Below are 16,788 nucleotides of genomic sequence, written 5' to 3'. Positions count from 1 at the left end.
ATACCTAATCTTAATATACACAGTGTGTAGAAAACAAGTATTGCTTTTATAGTGGGTAGATATTAGATTTGGGCGCCGGCCAACTCTTTGTGTTCGTCTTCTTGTTCATCTTCGATTGTTGATTGCCTCCTTAACTCTTTTAAAATCCTGTGATTGTATATCCAATTAAGTTGATCTGCGCTTTCATATGTTATTCAGTTGATCTTTAACCGCTTTACTGGTTTTGCATGTGTCATTCAGTTGATTTATAAGGTATATGGGGGTAAACAGTAGGTAGGGTGACCACATGTCCTGGATTGCCCAGGACAGTCCCGCAATGGGAATTTAAATCCTGATTCCCGGGCAGCCTCAATCCGGGACAATGCATTGGAATTGAAACGCCGTCCTTTTTTTCTGACGCGGAGGAGAGAGAGGGGCGCCAAGCGAGAAGGGAGGTAGAGGGGTAGATAGTGGGGTGACTGAGAGAATAAATTATTGTGTAAATTAATTATGTGATACCTGCAAATACAGGGTTTGTTTGTCCTATTCAGTTGATCAATACCTGCAATGCTGTTTCCAAGTGTTTATTTGATCTGCTGAGTTTACATGTGATTTCCAGTTTATTGTGTGTTCTGTTTATCTATACCTGCTATGCTATGTTTCCATACATTATTATTGTATACCTGCAAATACAAGATTTGTATACCTGATTCTGATTCAGTGTGGCAAATATTTTGTTGGGTGCAGGAAAAAGGGAGTGATTGCATGCTAGGGAGCATGGAGCAGGGCCCAATTTATTTTCAATATAAAATGAATTGGCAACAGGGTCTAATTAGAAGGAAAAGGGTAACTCCTTATAGTTTTAAATATTACATTAAAATGTCACATAAAAGGAAATTTTAAAAATAATGAACGGCTCAGCATTGGGATTTCGAAACATTTATCAACAAAATTAATGGATTCGTATTTTCGTGATTTACATTTACAATTTTTGTTTTTTTAAATAAAGCTGTAGTGTTAAGTAGTATGAGAGTGGAAGAGTTAAATGTGCTTTGTGCTCAATGGAACCTCTTCTGCCAGCTATCATTGTGACATCATAATAGAAGTCTCATATGTTCACACTGGTTCTCCACACACACAAACAGTTTTGAAGGACCATCTCAAGACAGCTGGCTACCTGGCAAAGTGATCTGCGGAGTGTCGGCTCCCCGGCAAAGAGATCCGCAGAGCGCCAGCATTCCAGCAACAGATTTGAAGTCTGTGAACTGCGTGTCAACACTTATACATATTTCTGGCTGCTATGACATTTTAAAATCCAGGCCTTTCAACCCCAATGATCCCAATTAATAGCTTTGTTTTTTTCTTGTTTTTTTTTCTTTACATTTTAGTTCTAGTCAGAGTTAGCCTCTTAGCGCCCAGAGGGAAGGGCAGTTCTTCAAGCCATGGTTCCCCGGAGATTTCCTTCAATAAATGAAGGTTTTTTCTTTCCTGTGTGCTGAAGAATGACTCTTCGTGAGTCCAGAGGCAGCTCATCTTTAAACCATCCATACAATGTTTACTATTAAATAAAAAAGCTTTTGTTCTCATAATTGTTGCTGTCTATGAGCAATTCTTTCAAAATACTATCACCTTTAGTTAAAATTGTATTGTTCCAAAAAAGTCTGCATTGCCTTGCTAATGAACCTTATTTTTGGACTCATCATGCGAAAATATATCACTTATTCTGACTATTACGTGAATTGCTTTTGCTTGAGGACAAGACAAAGGGAAGCTTGTAAAGCATCTGGACTGTTGTAGACAGTTGTAGACAGAAGCTACTTTGTGATTATAATAATGGCTGACATACTATATTTAAACTGTTTTATTGTATATGACTATATCACAATAAAGTACTTTGTTATATTAACAGTGACCCTGTGATGTGTTAATTGGGAATAGAAAATAAAGCATACCACTGCTCATGTAGCTGGAGCAGGAGAAGAGAACCATTACAGAGAACCTGTTCCCTGGCTGCCAGCTCCTCAAGAGTCCCAACTGTGTTAAAAACTAAATGGGTGTTAGCGTGTCTTAGTGTGAGGCGAGTCAGGTAGCGACCTGAAGTGCCTGGAACAGGAGGGCAACGACAGCCACCCTAGAAAAAACTTGTCAATGTATAGAAGTTGACTGGGCGCAACAGAAGCCACCACATCTATGTTTATACTGGCATACTAAAAGTGTTAAAAAAGACATGGTATGTGCATGGGGATGGGGGAGCAACATAGGTACACTTTTCTCTTTGTTAGTATGTTTTGTGGCTGGGAATGCCACTTTTTTGCACCCTGGATCCACTGCTCAAACCACCATTACAGAACTTCGCTCACGCTGTGTTTTTCTATCGCAATGATTATGTATCGGACGCAGTGATGAGAGATTAGTGTTTATATAAGGTGCGGCCGTCCTATGATATAGTTTCAGTACATTTGCCTTAATTGAAACATTTTAACTGAATTTGTCCACCAGGTGGCTCTTTGTGACCAAAAGTGAGGTACAGAAAAGACGCCTCAAACTACCCAGCGCTCTCTGGGCATGAGTTCACTCCTGGTATTTTATTATTTATATAGCGCCATTATATTCGCCATTATTATACAATGGGGTTTGGAAAAAACTCTATCACAAACCAAAGAAGATGGATTCTAAGAGACTCAAATTATTGTTATGTTGGCAGTATATATATATATATATATATATATACCGGTATATTATGCATATTATGCATATTAACCAATTGGGACATCTAACAGAAGCAGTAAGTGAACGATAACGGAACTGTAGAGCCGCACAAACATCGCAACAAAGTCAATGACATCATCAAACGCACGGGGCTGTAGAAGAAAACGTCAAAAGTGGGCTGCACACGGCCTAAGCAATGCAACTTGTTATTTTTTTTATGTAAAATGCAATAACACATTCAAATATGTGCACCATATACAAAAATGGAGACAACTTCTATTGATGATAGGGCTCTATTATATTGCAAAATGTGGTGTTTCCAGCATAGCAACCAGTTGAATATTTCAATTAGCAGGTGCAGTGCATTGGATATGGTGAAAAGACCCAGTAAAACTCTGAATTACTTCTTATAAATAAACCTTAATGTATTTTAATTGGCTTTCCTCATAAAAAAAAACCTAAACGTAATGGTAACTTGTCCATTGCTCCTTGATGCTTGAAGATTGATACTTGATGATCCTGAAACATTACACCTTGGTATTTGTTTGTTAAAAAGTATAATACCCTGCAAAAAAACATTGTGGGTACCACACTCTCACTTAGGTAACGGATGCTTAACCTATATACTTTTCACTCAAAACTAAATTTTTTACTTACTGTTGCTGATCACACAGGTGATCAACAAGCAGGGCTCCATTGCCTCAGTACCTGTGATCAGCCAGCAGGGGCTCATCAGAGTTCTAAGGAGGATCTGGATAGATCCTCTGGGAACCTATTTATTTTCAATCTTGTTCCGTCAGAGTCAGAACTTCAGTTGGACACTCTTCTTTAGTCCAGTGTAACCCGCCACTTTCCGTTACGCCGGATCGGTCAGCAGGAAGCTAGTAATGCTATAGAATGACACTCTGACCTCTCATGTCTCCAAAACCCCACCACATCCTTGGTCATTTAGGGCCTGCTTTATACGACCTAAAAGTACGTCCTGAAATTGCAAAGTGGTTAATATTCCTTTTAACTCATTGGTACATTTCACTTGAAAGTTATAAGAATTATCTCTTTCATTTACTAGTCCCAGCTATTTGGTAAAACTTTATTTGATACTTTAGTACCTGACTACTACAACAACAAGACTGACAGTCGCTGCCTTGCAATCTAATAAACATTAGGCCCGGACCGGCAAATGCGCCTGTTACTTATCCGATCACCCGCTCCAGCGGTAGATCAGGTGCAGCAGTGTGCGGCCGCCAGTTGGATTTGCCAGCTTCACGCAAGGTGAGCATAAAAACCACTTAAAATGCCAGGGCTGCCTCATCATTGCCAGTCCGGCCCTGATAAACATTATGGGAATATTCACCAGTGGAACTGTCTATTGATAAGAGAGTGTTTATTTATCTTATAATGAATACAAAGCAATTTACTGTTAGCCAGTTAAACCATAATATTTGATCTTCTATTTCCTTATTAAATAAACCCTCTGTCTAAATGGACTAACCACACACCCCTTCTGAAAACAGCCACTCACATATCAACAATAAGGAACCTCACAAAACAGAAGTTTCATATGCAATTCCGCAAGTTACATTTCACTGTAGTTGGTTCAAACGCATGCTATTCTATTTCTTTTGATGGCCTTTGCTTTTGGTAAACGTACCTCTGACCACATACGTCATTTTTTTCTTGTGCTTACTAACTTCCTCCTTCATATAACTGTCCATACACGAGTACTGTTTTAAGATGTGCAGCACATGTTCTGAGAAAACATGGCACATTCATGGAGGTGGAGGCCTCTTAACAAACCTTCGGGTGGCATGGCGGTGTTATACCTCTGCCTTAATTTCTAATAGTTCTTGCCTTACTAGACTTCAGCCCCCTGACCATAAGGTAAGTATTTTTTCGGTTTGTGCTGCTTTGAACAATGCATGAAAGTATGTGTATTGTTTAGAGGGCTCCCTTGAACACTGGAGTGGCCTTTAAGGTCCTCCTGTAATTCTCTAAATCTTTTTCGGCTGCTTTCCAAAGTACTGTTTTAGTACAATTAGGTCCCTGTTTGGGGTGTAGGATACAATGGTAGAGAACAGAACATTACATATCCAGTTACAGTGAAAAATGAGAATTTAGAAAAGGAAACCAAATCAAAAAATTGGCCTTCCACAGGACTTTCATACATGGTATAGTTTAAAAAGATATTTCCCCAGTTATTATTTTTAAAGCATAAATGTATTATGGAAAGGCATCCATCATGGATTTTAGAATGAGTCCATTAAGGTGTTTTATGAAGTCACTAAAAAAGTTAGATCAACCCATATGCAAGTAGCAGATGAAGATTCTAATAAACAGACATCTAGATGTATGTATAATATAATAAATAATATAACAATGAAGAACCTTCCAAAGCAGAATGTGAAACATAGCAAAGTAACACAAAGAAAGGGTTAAGCATGGGCTGTCAATGCCAGTCAATTGAACCTTTGCCCAAATTCAGTAATTTACTTAGGCAACCAATCTCCTATTGTTGATTTGAACATTACAGGCGGATGCGCCCACTAATTGTGTTTCCTTTACATGGAGAGAGGGAGTTAATTGATCTTAGATTTAATATATCCTGGATAGATCTAAAATAAAACATGATTTATTAGGAAATGAACTCTATTATGAGAATACTGTGGCCATAGTTATAGATTTTCTGGAAATGCTTGTTATGTCCTTTCTTATGTATGTTTGTTATTATGTCTGTTTTACTTGATTTTAATACATCTGATAATACGGTATGTTCTATACTTTGGCAAAGCACAGAGGTTTGGGGTGTAGTGTAGAGAGTAGTTATTTGTTTAAGAATCGTCATATAGTCTGTGGAAATGATACAAAATATCTGGCGTAGTCTTCCAGCAGGAGTATTGGTGATGGTCGAGGGAAAAGCGTGAAAGGGTTAAAAATACTTGTAATATGAATAATGATGTCCTGAAGAACGGGTTCATCGCATGTGTTTTGGTATATGGAAACATGGGAGCTTCAGTTGTCTCATCTACTCTGCCCATTTGTCCTGATATGTTAGTAGATGTACGTTTTGCTTCTTGATTGCTTGCGTGATGGCCGGTATGGCGGTGCGTGAGCGGATCCTTCCTTAAAGACTCTGCAACCTAATTGTTGAGAATGCACAAATGTCTATTTAAATCATGGCGCACATTTCAAAATTGCTCAGTTGTTGTTGATTTGCACTTGTACTGCAACTCAGCTTCTTGGAACCTGTTCCTGCAGCCTTCCTCCCTTGGTCACGTTACCAGTTCCTGTCCATCCCTGCTTTATTCCTACTCCTGGCTACTGTGACCCCCTGGCTACTGACCTCGGCTTGTTGTGACCATGCTGCAGCCTGCCTGATCCCTCTGGCTACTGACTTTGGTTACCGTGACCTCCTGGCTACTGACCTCGGCTTGTCTTAACTATGCTCCAGTCTTGTCCCTCTGGCTACTGTCCTCTGCTGTTCAGCTATCTGGCTATTAACTTTGGCTCACACCCTGGACTACCTCCTGTTTCTATGTACTTTGTTTTGCCTACTGTGTGGGGTATCATCTTCCTCGCCTTGCCAAGTATCATAACCTACCTATCTAGAGAGTCCAGCGCCAACCCTACAGACCATGTAGGTTCTAACAGAATCCCAATAGAAACTAATATGAATGTTTCATCTATGAAGAATAAAGATAAAAAAATGGACCCACTGTGTTGCTTTCAGGAGCCAGCAATTGATGTAAATCGAAAGAAATGAATATGAACTAGCACAAAATGTTAGGACGTCTGTGTATAAATATTTGTTACCCATCGCTTGTGTTTGGAACGTATTCCTTTCAGCGTGAAAACCCTTTCAAGTCTCATCTCACTGCCTATCATACTGCTCTATCTTGTCTTTAGCAGCACAATGTGTGGGTCTATTCAAAGGATGTAATTGCTGTCCTTTCTGTTCTTGCAGAGGAAGCAGGCACATGACATCTGATAACCCTGCAAGAAAATGCGGGAATGCAGAATAAGCATAAATCCACCAAAATACTCATACATACTTCTGTAATGTTTGTTACACAACATTTCAATGCAAACAAGACATATTTCCCCCCTTATAGTAGATAACGGCAAATTATGCCCTGCAAGCTTATAAGCATGCACAATATATGCATTTTTTACCTAAAATATATTTTTTTAAATGGTTACTTGCTAAAACACCTTACTTGCTGGAAGTTTAACCACTTTTGACTGCTTTCTGTGCATGCATGCGGGGGGAGTCTAGTTAAGACCCCTGAAACTCTTGCACAAGCTAGCCCTGGAGTTGGTGACTATCCTGGCCATGCATCAATTATAAAGTATCTGCTATTTTTACCTGGATATTCTGAGAAAATAAAGTATTTCCAGCAATAGCTTTATATATATACTCAAGCTTTGTGTTGCAAATATCATTTTCTGCTTCTAGGAATATTGATGTTTAATAGGTTGTATTTTTGTCTCTCTCCTTTGTGTCATGTCCCCCCAGAGACCCTTCCTGGGATTCAATCGCTATTTGTCTATTTTAATCTGACCTGCATTCTCTAACTTGGTGAACACTCTTACTGTAATTACATTGTAAATGTTGGAAATCTTATGCCACTTAGACAGGATCTGACAGTTTAATGTCTCTGACAGCCCCACTAAAGAAAATGAATATGAAAGTACTTTGTGTATACTTTAATGCCCATTCTTCAAAGTGAAAAAAATAAATAAATAAAATGAAGCACTTTCCTTAGCTAGAAGCTGCAGCCCTGCAGCTTCCTTGTTCATGGTCTGGTGTTTTTGCTACTGATTGGCTGCTTGGGGCAGCCAATCAGTGCACGGAACACACTCCCATTGAAATGAATAGGATTACATGCAACCATGTGCACGTATATCACGTATTTCACAAAACGGAAAGTAAGATAAAGCACGTACCTGAGCTAAAAGCTGGTGGGCCGGGGAAGGGGCAAATGTTCATAATCCCCCCATACAATTGCAAAGGGAGACCACGAAAAGTGCATATAATGGCAGAATTAACCCTTTATGAAAACATCTACATTTTATCATTCTGTGTAATTGTTTTGGATATATTTGCCTTAAAAGTTTACTTTGATGGAGATGTGATTCGTGACTCTAACCGCATTACCTAATCACTTGTGTCCTGAAAGTTTCTTTCATCGTATCACCCTAGGACCAATAAACAAGAAATAGTAAATTAACAATAGAAAGGAGTCACAATAATGGGGAGGAATAATCATATTAGAATGGCTGCTCCCATGGTATACTCACAAAGTGTATTTCTTTACATAAACATCGCTATCATTAACATTGTAAACATCATTACATAGGAATATGTGGTGTACTGAACTGTGAAGTGTGAAAGATTTGGGAAAAATTTGTTTCGAGATAAGGAATTGAAGTGAAGTTAAACAGCAAATCAATATACATTTAACCAGAAATTCCTAACATACAGGCGGCACACAATTCCCAGGTGGCTTTTATGCCAGCTGTAGTAATCCTTTGTTATCCGGACAGCTGGACTGTCAGCTGTAGATACTAATGTGTTGGAGCTTAATGCCTTTTCTCGCTAATGCCAATTCCACTTAGTGATTCGTGCAGAAAAGTCACCTAGGAATAAGCCATCATTACACTAAAGAAAGAAGTTATTGGCGTGTGTCTATCTCTTATATGGATAACGAACGGGAAGCAAATCCTTGCAGGACAGGGAGTACCTTGCAGCCCGAGGCAGAGATTGTGCAAATTCCCCAAAATAAAATGAATAGAATGGCAATTATTTAGCCTAAAGCTATGAGTTCCCGAAGTTAAGAAAAAACACAAAGGGACAACTGAAAAGTACAGCCTGTGGGGTCAGTGGATACAAATCGTCCTGTAATTGTGTGCATTTGTTAATTACCAACAAACAGATAGAGGATCCTTTCAAGGAGTTACAATACGTGAAGTGCTTGCGAGACAGAAGGAGAATGCTTACCCCTGTGATACTATGTTGAAAGTGGTAAAAGATTTCTGTTTCTGTTAACAAGTTTATGAAGTTGTCCGAAGGCATCAATAGGCAATTGGACGATATATGCTGGGTCTATATACTGTGCAAATTTGTTTAAGGAAAAAATGGTTATTTTTTAAAATAAATCATTGACTCTCTTTCGAGAATTGTAAATAATTTGACTTTAATAATTGTAAATATTATGTCTTTTTTTGTCATTTTAATATGTTTTCATTAAAGACAATAACGTTATTGTTAACCGTCTTTTACACTTTTTAATGTTGTGTAAATCAGTGCCTGCGCAGTTAGCGTATGTAACACGTGTACAGCTCTGCTACGGATTGTATGGAAATCAGAGCTCTTCAGTGATTGCGTTAGCATACGATTATGAATTGCAAAACTTCCTGGCCGGGAAATTAATGTTATTATGTTTATTATTGTATAGTCAATGGAATATATAGTTAGTAAAGGAAAAGAAATCCCATAAATCCGCATTATGTCTATTTCCTGCTATCAATTAATCTGGGTCCATGTACACAATCCACTCTTATCTACTATTATTACTGACAGATAATAATAATAATATAATTCTAATTACCTATACAGCCCTATGTACTCAGGTATGTTACTTTCTCTTTGGACATTGAGACTCAAGTAAACAGTATATGTGTAATTGTGTATATAGATGCGTACTATATATGCTATTTATTTAGAGTCATTTTAGAAATGATAAATATTGTCAGAAACTGTTGACACGGCAGAAATATTAGTGATGGTGTGTTACGTTTTGACAGTATTTTTCAGTATTTTTTCAAAGCACTTAGCTATTTTAATGATATCAAATGTGTTTTAATTATTCTCCGTATTTTTTAAGTACCAGTATTTAATGTTCATAATAATAGCATTATATAAGGCTTTGTACATATATTAAGAGCAGGGTGATAGCAGTGGGTCCTTAATATGTAAAATTAGGTTATTCTGAATTATGTGACTTTCATCTCCCTCCACCAAAGCCATATCGAAGCCTTTCCATGAAATGTTCCCATATTTCTCACGAGCCATCAGAGAAGATGCTCCTACTTTCTGTTTTCATGGGTAAAGATGAGACACCGGCAGGTATGTCTAATGGACTATTACAGGACTCATGTTTAGTCCCCTTTGGAGATACAACATCCAGTTGTTTTCCTGATGGCCCACTCTTCACATCATGGATACAACGTCCATCAAGATCATCTGGAAAATGGCTGTTGTTGCCCATCTGTAGGTTATATGATAACAAAACATTCCATGAGACGGTTGTCATAATGTTCTTTTACTATTTTACACAAGTTGTTCTGCGGCATATTTTAAGGGACAAAGATGCACAACTGGAGGCTGTTGGATCAACTTCAAAATATGAACTAGTTAAAAGCTTTCACAACGGTTCTTTGTAGAAACTAATCAGTTCTGCCTGACAAATAATTCTAATGGCAACTATAATGGAAGGAAAGACTTATGGAAATTGAAAGGGATTTGTATGCAAACTGATACGCTGTCAAGAAAAGCACCAAGTCAAAAAATAATTAGAATCCAAGAACGTGAACACGTGGGCCTGCCCTCCCCCAGAGACCGGGTGAAAATGTCTAAAGCTTGGAGTATAAAAAATATTTTATATTATCTTTGGGTACAAAATACAAATTCATAAAGAAGGCTGTGGTTGGGAGCTCTGCTACCCAGAAGGTGCACTCAGTCTACAAATAAAATGATGACAACGCTGGCCATTCCCCAGCCTTTTATATGGCAGGTTTCATTGTTTTAGTCATTGATCTGCCAGCTGGGGCTCTAAAGACTTATTGAACTCATCATTACGTCTGAGACTTTCACGCTCCTGTAGGTGCAGATCACACAGAGCCAGATGGGCTTTCACCAATATATTGGATCATGGTCGCCGCCATTAATCTTGGGGCCAAAGGCACAACTTAAAACAGGGGCTGCGCCGCCAAATGCGCCCACATTAGGGCCAAGAGACCTCAGTACCTGGAAAAGGGCCACTGACCCCAATCTCCAGAGAGGGATCATAAGGGCTCAATGCCCATAAAACAGTCATCTCTTCCAAAAGTCCAGAAGATCCCAGACACAGGTAACAGACTGTGAGGGCCAACGAGAGGGCCTGTGACAGATCAGGAAGGTCTGGCGGTGGCCCTATACACATGAACGGGTATTATCCCCTGATAGCAGCCCTGCAATTAATACCAATTATACCTTCCCCATATGGTTCCGGCCACCATTACTGTTTACCGGTCAGGGTGCCCCAGTACCAGCAATATATTGCTTCCTCCTTTTTTATTGATCTGTCCATTTCACAACCAGGAACTTTCCGACCATGCTGTATGGGGTGACCCTGTCCTGGGATTACCCACATTAATAGCCTGGAGTAAGCACCCTAAGCCCCAGCAGCAGACGGGTTAAAGTGGCAGCCGCGCCTGCGCACAGGGAGAATTTGACGTCACGGTTAGTGTATGGTGGCTGCAGCGGCCGCAGTGGAGAGGCGGGTAGCTACGGAGCAGTAGTAACCAGGGAGTTCATCTCGTACCGATCGGGACTGAGGAGTTCAGCGCTACCGGCATCTCTAACCTTCAGCGGAGCGGGAACTGGATGAGAAGTTCATGGTTTACCTGACTGAAGAGACCCGGGAAAAAGATTCCAAGGTAACCGAAATGCAGGGGGACACTTGTGGGGCTTTATTGTGGTCGGTAAGTGGCTGTGCGGGGCTTGCTGCGGTAGAGACATGGTACATGGGATGGACGCGGAAGGAGGAGAGGTGTTATCTCAGGCCCCGGCTTCCTGGAAAGGAGGATCCAGGGAGGAGGAGGAGGTCAGGGTTTGTTTTCAAGGAGTGAGCGGAGCCAGAGGGACGTGTCAAGACTGCTGGGCCTGAGATCACCTCAGAACTGGATCCGACACCCCATGTAGGTAACGTATAACGTGTCTCCGGGAGCCCGCTCCTCTCTGTAATGAGGCGGTGATTCAGAGATTGTTTCCCCTCAGTAAGTAACCTGACCAGCGCCCCCCCCTTCTGTGTTTGTGCTGAGGATACGAGCCATGCTGTATACTGAGCCCTGGAGCAAGACCCAGTTAACACACACACACTCTTGGGTACACACATACACACACTCTTGGGTACACACACTCGGATACAAACACACACACACGCATTCTTGGGCACACACAACGCACAACACAAACTAGCCATCAATTAACGCACACACACACACACACACACACTCTCTCGGGCATGCACACGCTCACGCTCAGATGGGCACACTCACTCAGACATACTGCCACCACCGGTCTATCGCACCTCCTCAGACTGGTGTTTTTGCCATCCCAGAGATCCCCGACAATCGCTTCTTCGTTTTCCTCTTGTTATGGGCTGATGTGGTGGACGTGCATTAGCCATCGTAGGATCCAGCAATAGAGCAGCTTCTAGCACCCCTTTTTATGTGCATTAATTAAGTTACACTGCTGGGTTCAGACAGTGAGCCATGAGACTAGCATCTTGTATTCATACTGATAAGAATCTCATTCCCTCACTTTCCATCACCCTATCTCCACATGGAGCACCATGGATTCAGACTCCTCAGGTCTGCTTCTAAAAGCCAATATACCATGCAGTGTCCTGAATAGGTCGACCTAGGCATTGTGTGTGTGTGTGTGTGTGTGTGTGTGTGTGTGTGTATATATATATATATAAACAAACAAACACACGTTAGTATAGCCATATCCAGAACGGTGCCCTGTTGGCCGCCCCGGAGGGCTGGAGATGTGCTCCCCTGATAATGAGTACATAGGACTGAAGCACACACGGCAGCCTCGCAGATTTAGGCCTGAGGGAGGGTATTCTGGTTTGCTTTGTGAGTTTCAGACGACAATTGGCCGACCTTCAATATCACAGCCGGTTCAAAGGTGTCAGATTGACTGTCCTGTAAGCCCCCTAGCTCTGTTCAAACCCTCTCCAAAATAGCTGCTGCTGTTTATTGATACATAGCTCCATCATAGTGTGTCTGCGGTGCTGGACAGTGGAGGTAAAAATAACATATATTAAGTTTGTACCTTTCGCTACCCAAGAGGTTTTTCCGCAGTTAAAGGCATTGTTGAACTCCCTTGTTGGATGGAAAGTGACCCGCCATGTTTTTTTATTATTATTATATATATTTCACACCTGATGCTCCTCAAAAGTTGCCTACAAGAAGTCCATCCAGAAGTTCCTTGCAGTTTCAATTAAAGTTGCTGTTCCACGTAATAAAATATTAACAATTCCCAGCCCCATACACCCCACCAATATTAAGGTACCTTGTAGTAATTGAATTATCCATTAATCCATTAAAATTATGGTTTAACGGGGAAGCTAAGAAAATACATGCATTAAAGTGTATTTGTTGGCCGATGTCTCTCTAATTGGACTCTCGCAGATAACCCTTAGTAGATCTTTTTTTAATTGTTTAATTGCATGGAAATTTAGGAAGAGGCTTCTTAGGTTTCTGTGGCCAACAACCTATTAAACATTCTGAGAAAATTATTAATGAGGCAGAATTTTACGCAATTAAAGAAATATTTCTTAGTAGAAGTTGGGCATTGAACTTTTATGCTATGCTGTTTTTAATGATTTCCAAGCACTTGTTTCAAAACGTGTTAAACTGGAATAAATCCTTTCAAATCACTCCGAAAAACAATCATAACATAACCTGCGTGTTCTATGCCTGTTATGTCCAAACTACCTTGAGGTGCATCCCACTTTTTCTTTTTGTAAGCTTTTCTTTGTGTAAAAAGCTTGAATAGCTATAAATCTACCTTTTTTAGCATCAAGGCCAAAGATCAGAAAGCATCTGCTTTAAAACCAGGTAGGAAGTGTATGTAGTGACAGCGATTGGCCTTATCTGCCGTGAGGTTCTGTGTCTGAACGTCCTGCTCTGGCGTGTAATGATGAAGAGCCGCATTGTCCTTTGCGCGCAGGCTGTGGCCAGGATTTACTTATTGTCACTGTTGACATATTGTTAACGATCAGAAGTGACCCTTCATCTGTAAAGTTACACCAAAGCTTCTTAAGACCCTAGAGAATGATTCTTTATCTCCAGTGTCCCAGGGATTCCCCTAAGCCATGTGCATGAAAGCTCTTTTACATACACTGTTTAATGTTGGGGAAACTAAAAACATGCTGCAGCTTCCTTCCCCCTGTGTGTGTCGACATATTGAGCTGCTGATTTTTGTGGGGAAACTAACGACGTGCCAATGAATGTAAAGCATAATGTACGGTCTACACGGGAGTTAAGGCTCCTGGACTCGTGTCTTCATCTTGGCGAAGGCTGGTATCGCAGAGTGCTCCCTTCTTTAGTAGTGTGGGGTGTTAAGCACCCGTGGCTGTTTGTGTTTTTAGTGGTTACAGTTGTGATGTACAGCTACGAAATGCTTTAACATGTTACTGAAAGCTTTTACTCGGTTGGATGTTGAGTCACGTAATGTGCTGCTGAAGAACCATTTATCCATCTTTTTCCTCTTTTACATGATCAGCCAGACCAAAAAAAAGATTTCTATTTTATTCTATTATGTGACGCCTTCATATTCCTCTTCCTGGTTACAATCTTTTATTGCAATAAAGTGTAGATTATATTTATTTTTATTTGTTACCATTTGTAAATGGCAATTATATATAATTCTGATCATAATATTTGGCAAGAGAGCGTTTAATCATCGTTGTGCTGTTGATGAAATGTATCGTATGTTGCCTAGCGGTGCCTTTACACTTCAGAGCTGGGTCTGCTGAAACCCTTTCCTTGATACCCTGCGGCTTTGTGTTTCCCGAACACAGAAGTGCTGGAGATTCCCGCTGGCGTCCTTCTAACGGGTGTTTTTTTTAATCTCGTATGACAGCAGAAGCAGAGATTTCTGCGGTGTGTGCTTCCTCGCTCCAACCATTGTTTGTTTCAACACGGACCCGACTGGCTCGCTAACCATACATGCAACAATTATTCTGAAACGTGACATTCTTAGCTCGCACAAACATACATGTCACCAAACCTGTTGGCTATTCAATACTGCCAGTATTTATCAGTGTAACGGGATGTCACAAATTTCTGCTTTCATGCTGTACTGTCTCTTAAAAACACACACACACACACATACATATATATATATGTGTGTGTGTGTTTGTGTTTCAAGTGACCTTAAAGATCATCTTGATTTGTCGGGGCAGTTATATTTTGTATGTGTAGTGTAAGTTTTATAAAGCGATATACTTGTTTAGACGGCGGTAATAGATTAGCCAAGGGAGAAGGTATTCTCAGAGCTGATAAATATTCTCTTGGTTGGAACAAGCGTTGTAAGGTGTTTGTTCTCCGATGCAATTCATCAACGGTTGAAGTTAATGAATTGTTTTCCGTATCATTGCCTCTACAAAACTATCCAGACTGGGTACTCTGTTTTATTCAGCGCTTTTAACAGAGGCCTAGAACTGTATTATATTCTGTATGTACCCAAGGTTACTCCGTGTACCAAAATCTACTCTGGCTCAAGATTTGTTTTTGGCTCCTACCGCGGAAAATAATAATTTCCAGCTTCTGTGCAGTGAACCTTTACACATACAGCGATATTATTCTGAATGATTAAGCTGCTAGTAGCCAGTTTGATAGTTCATCCAAGTGCTCGTTACATTGGTTTTTCTTTTTCTTTTTTTCATTGACTTTTTAAATTGATCACTTATTTGAAATGGGTTCAGAGTCTTTATTTCTATTGTGAAGGTTCCCTGTAATCTCCGACTCTTTCTGGCATCTGCTGGTTGCCTGCTATGCAAATTTTGATCATTCACGTTAACCGCATGGCATATAATTTATTGACTTTTACATAGCGCTGTAAACAGAACTCAAACGAGCTTAAAATCTGTTTGTCTCTCACCACTACGTGGAAAATATGCCAGCGTGAACCTACATTACCCTATAGAAGATAAAAAAACAAGCTGCCTGTTTTTTCAGTGTTTTGAGTTTTAGGAGTAATAAGATCTGAGCCGTGCCTCCTTGAATATTACTATACCATGGGGACATTTATGCCAAACTGTCTCCTTCTATCTTACAAGCTCAGTGATGTGTCCTTCTTATAATGCGTAAGAAAGACAGTATGTTGAAATGTTCCTCTCTTCGATAAATACACCCCTTGACGTGTGGAAGTAATGGTCGTTCATGTTCTTGAGCCCCTTGCTTTTTTTTTTTTTGATGGGCCGTTCCACCGGTAGAACTCCTGCAAAGGCAGTTACGGGCTCTGTATCTGTGCGCCAACAGGTCTCTAGAGCAGCTGTTTAGGAAGGATCGGCTCATCTGAATGTGCTGTTTTTATTAAAACCCGAGAATGAGCATACAAAAAGTTTTTTGTGGTGTTTTGTTTCTCTCTCCTCTTTACCCGTTTCAAAGGACGTAGATGTCACTAATGTTGTTGGGCTACTTTGCTGTATCCTGTGATACAGGTCTATTTTACATAGATAATTCTGTTTCGTAAACCAGGAAGAGGATGAGAAGCTCGAGCGGCCAAGAAATCGGTCTGTCAGCAATGTTCTAAATCTGTATTCCGCAGTGAAAGGGCATATACAGTTTAACAGAAGTGGCGTGGATCGTATGCTGTTGCTGTTAATGCTTTGCAAGGTCAGCAGAAGCCTCCTGTCCAGATATGATTTCACCCTTCTTACCAGACACACCGAGGGGAAGATTAATCATATGCTACGTTGCACAAGAATTAGTTGTCGTAGGGCAGCTGGCATTCCCTGTTCCTCAGTCGGTATTGTTGGAGAAAGTTAAGCAGTATCGGTGGGTAAGTTGTGCTCCCAGGGTCAGTCTGTTTGTGTCCCATCTCCCAGCAGTCACATAAGTGTGAATTCAAACTGCTCACCAGATGTCTAGTGAGAGCCTTTGCATGCTTCTAATGCATTTTTCCCCTTTTCAAACCATGTTCCCATTTTTGGTGCCTTCAAACCTGCCCTATGAGTGTAGATGATAAGGAGACCTTCACCCCATATACCCTAAATCTTTTATAAACGTTATTTTTGGAATAAAAATATTTGTGAGTAACCA

General features: G+C 40.4%; 1 protein-coding gene across 4 annotated transcripts in view; it reads left to right on the top strand.

The window, feature by feature from the left end:
- The first annotated feature begins 11,221 nt into the window (after nucleotides 1-11,221).
- Nucleotides 11,222-16,788, top strand: part of EVI5 (ecotropic viral integration site 5) — a 53,483-nt gene continuing 47,916 nt past the window's right edge. Inside the window, exon 1 of one of the 4 annotated variants that reach the window (XM_053470237.1) lies at nucleotides 11,222-11,385. In XM_053470237.1, the coding sequence (XP_053326212.1) occupies nucleotides 11,344-11,385 (42 nt within the window). In that variant the 5' untranslated portion in view covers nucleotides 11,222-11,343. Of the gene's footprint in view, nucleotides 11,386-11,550; nucleotides 11,647-16,788 lie in introns of those variants that run through there. The other 3 variants (XM_053470239.1, XM_053470241.1, XM_053470238.1) reach the window with 3 other exon arrangements.

This window comes from Spea bombifrons, chromosome 6, assembly GCF_027358695.1.
Source record: "Spea bombifrons isolate aSpeBom1 chromosome 6, aSpeBom1.2.pri, whole genome shotgun sequence".
NCBI classification, from domain to species: domain Eukaryota; kingdom Metazoa; phylum Chordata; class Amphibia; order Anura; family Pelobatidae; genus Spea; species Spea bombifrons.
This window is presented reverse-complemented; position numbering and strand designations above follow the sequence as displayed.